The 3,123-nt window shown below is 38.5% G+C and overlaps 1 protein-coding gene across 1 annotated transcript; it reads left to right on the top strand.

Moving 5' to 3' along the window:
- The first annotated feature begins 1,052 nt into the window (after nucleotides 1-1,052).
- Nucleotides 1,053-1,706, top strand: LOC149190416 (uncharacterized). The gene has a single exon (XM_089410507.1). The coding sequence runs from the start codon at nucleotides 1,053-1,055 to the stop codon at nucleotides 1,704-1,706; it is 654 nt and encodes a 217-aa protein (XP_089266633.1).
- The last annotated feature ends 1,417 nt before the right edge of the window (nucleotides 1,707-3,123 follow it).

The raw sequence follows: 3,123 nt of genomic DNA, 5'->3' as shown, positions 1-3,123 counted from the left end.
AATGGGCCTCGTAAGGAAATTATCAAAATAATAGTGGAAATAATAAAATAAGATTAGATTACATCATCAAATTTTAGAGGGAAAAAAGAAAAAACTATTTTTTCAACTCGTATTTTCAACTTATCACCCTATGGGTTTACTCAAATTTTGAGTGGAAACACTCATTGGATGCAAAATTTGATTCCTCATCCAAGGAGTACCTATGTTGCATACTTTTGATGGATCCTGCTACATGAAAAATGAGAAATACATGAAACACGTGATAGGAATCACATTTTTTCATGTATTTCTCATTTTTCTTATCGCAAGGTCCATCGAAAGTATGCAACATGGGTACTCCTTGGATAAGGAATTAAATTTTGCATCCAAAAAGTACTCCCGCTCGAAATTTGAGTAAAAACTTAGGGAGATACGTTGAAATACGAGTTGAAAAGTAGTTTTATTATTTTATTATTTTTTAATATTTTTACATTTTTACACCAAAAATGGTGAATCGTCTCCCATGGTTGACACCATCATCTTAAATAATATTTGTTCTTATAAAGTTTATTTTGGTTGTAAATTTTCTTAGGAGGCCCATTTTAGACCTCAAAATTTCCCTAATGCATTATTAATCCAGAGCCCTCTAGGAATGTAAAGCAGCTACACGTGACATTGGGTCATACTAGGAATTATAGGAAGTTTATTAAGGCCTACGTGCAGATCACTGCGCTCATGGAGAAGTTGTTAAAGAAGGATGTTATGTTTTACTGGGATGATGATTTTCAGAAGATCTTGGATACTCTATAGGAGAAGATGGTTACATTTCCAATCCTAGTATCCCAGACTGGAAGAAGGAATTTCATATACATGTGGATGCGTATTTCATAACATTGGCGTTCATCTTAACACAACCAGGGGCAGGAGATATCGATCACTCGAATCCCTCCTCCAGTTGGAAACTATCTAAGGTCGAGAGGAACTACCCAACCATAGAGCGCGAAGGTTTGGCTATAATTTATGCACTAGAGAAGTTCAGGCAATATCGACTAGGTGCGCACTTTAAGATGTACATGGACCATTCTGCTTTGAAGTACCTGGTCAATAAGCCTGTGTTGGAAGGGGAAATCTGTAGGTGGTTTCTTGTTTTTCAAGAATATGATTTTGAAGTCATAGTGAACCCTGGGAGATTGAATGTTGTACCAAACCACCTGTCTCGAATCGAAAATGTTGAAGAGCCTACAAATATTGAGGAAGGATTATCTGACACGCAGCTCTTTGCTGTCACGGTTGTGGATGAGAATTTTGCAAACATCATTCAATTTTTATCTACTAGTGTAGCTCCTGAAATTTATATGATGCAACAAAATAAGGAACTAGTTGTGAGAGCTGCCAATTTTTCTATGATTGCAGGACAACTATATAAGATGGTGTCAGATGAAGTTCTACACCAATATGTGCCTGAATATGAAAGACACAATATTCTAGCTGAAGCACATGGTGGTGTCATTGGAGGAAATTATGAAGGTAAGGCTATTGCGCAGAAGATCCTACATGCAGGACTATGGTGTCCAACAATAGATAAAGATTCCAAGGAATACTCTAGTGCATGTGATGTGTGTCAAAAGACTGGGAGACTATTGCAAAGGGATGAATTTAAATTAAATCCACAGGTTACATTACAAGAATTTGATAAGTGGGCAATTGAATTTGTGGGGCCTATTTAGCCCCTAGGGAAAAGGATGGGAGCACGTTATATTATCACTGTGATGAAATACTTAACCAGGTGGGCCAAGGCACGCCCTATGAAGGATTGTAGCATGAACACTGCTGAAAAGTTCATATTTTAGTTTATTCTGTCAAGGTTTGTTTTCCCGAAAATTTTGATGAGTGACACAGGGTCACACTTCCTGAATGAGACAATCACAACTTTAACATAGGAGTTCCATATCACCCCTAGGCAAATGGCACTGTTGAAGATTTCAACAAGCTCTTAGAGAATGCCCTGACAAAAGTATGAAATGTTAATAGGAATGATTGGGATGTGCACACACCAATGGTTTTATGGGCCTATAGGACTACCTGTAAGAAATTGGCTGGGAAAACACCCTTTTAACTGGTTTACGAACAAGAAGCAGTAATGCCGATGGAATACATAGTGCCTAGCCTAATAATTGTAGCAATAACTGAGATGGAAGATGGCGACATCATGGAGGAACACCTCGCGCAGCTGTTGGCATTAGAAGAAGAACACTTTTTGGCTGGATGCCATCAACAAGTACAAAAAGCTAGAGAAAAGGCATGGTATGATCGACACATCAAAAAATGCACCTTCACAAATGGTGATTTGGTGCTAATGTATGACAGCAAGTTTACCAAGTTTTCGGGGAACTTTCATATGCACTGGTTGGGACCATATGTAATTAAGAACATTTCGAATGGTGGTGTAGTTTAGATCGCGAAGCTAAATGGGGAAGTATTTCCGAGCATGATTAATGGGAGCAGGCTGAAGGTTTATAAGGACGATCTTGCCCCTACACAATGACTAGATGTACGCAAGAAAGTCTTAGTGCTTCTCGCAGTTGAAACAAAGCACGAGACTATAAACTATACTGACAAGGAAACACTTTGTCGAAGAAGGAAGGCTATGCGATATTTTGGAAGAGCACCCAGATGGAAGTTGCGATGAGGTAGCTGTGCCACAAGGAGTATTATCGCATAACCTGCCTAGAAAGTGACTGTTGGAGCAACTAAAGTTTATTTGACAACTATTATTCTGTTAAAAGGAGCAGGGGAAGTGCATTTAAGGCGCAAATCTAGGATAATCTGCTACCAAAATCTCATTTATGAGAAATATTTATGGGGGAACAGATAGTTTTAATTCAAATAGAGTTATAAATATCGCACCCTGCTCCACACTTGGCCACTTTGATTCTTGAGAATCTGTTATGTGTTGTTGCGCTTAAAGAGCTAAGTGCATCGTTGTATGTCTGGTTACCTGAGTTGGGTAGAAGTTGAGCAAGAATTCTTGAAGAGAGGAGTATTAAATATCATGACTGCAACACCACCAATCCCTATTACAAAACCCTAGTCTCCAAGGCCAAAAATCACTACCTCCGTGGCAAGAGAGAAAAAGTAGAAAAA

This window comes from Pinus tabuliformis, chromosome 3_1 (assembly GCF_031772625.1).
Source record: "Pinus tabuliformis cultivar Carrire ecotype Pingquan chromosome 3_1, CPIR1, whole genome shotgun sequence".
Taxonomy (NCBI): Eukaryota; Viridiplantae; Streptophyta; class Pinopsida; order Pinales; family Pinaceae; genus Pinus; species Pinus tabuliformis.
This window is presented reverse-complemented; position numbering and strand designations above follow the sequence as displayed.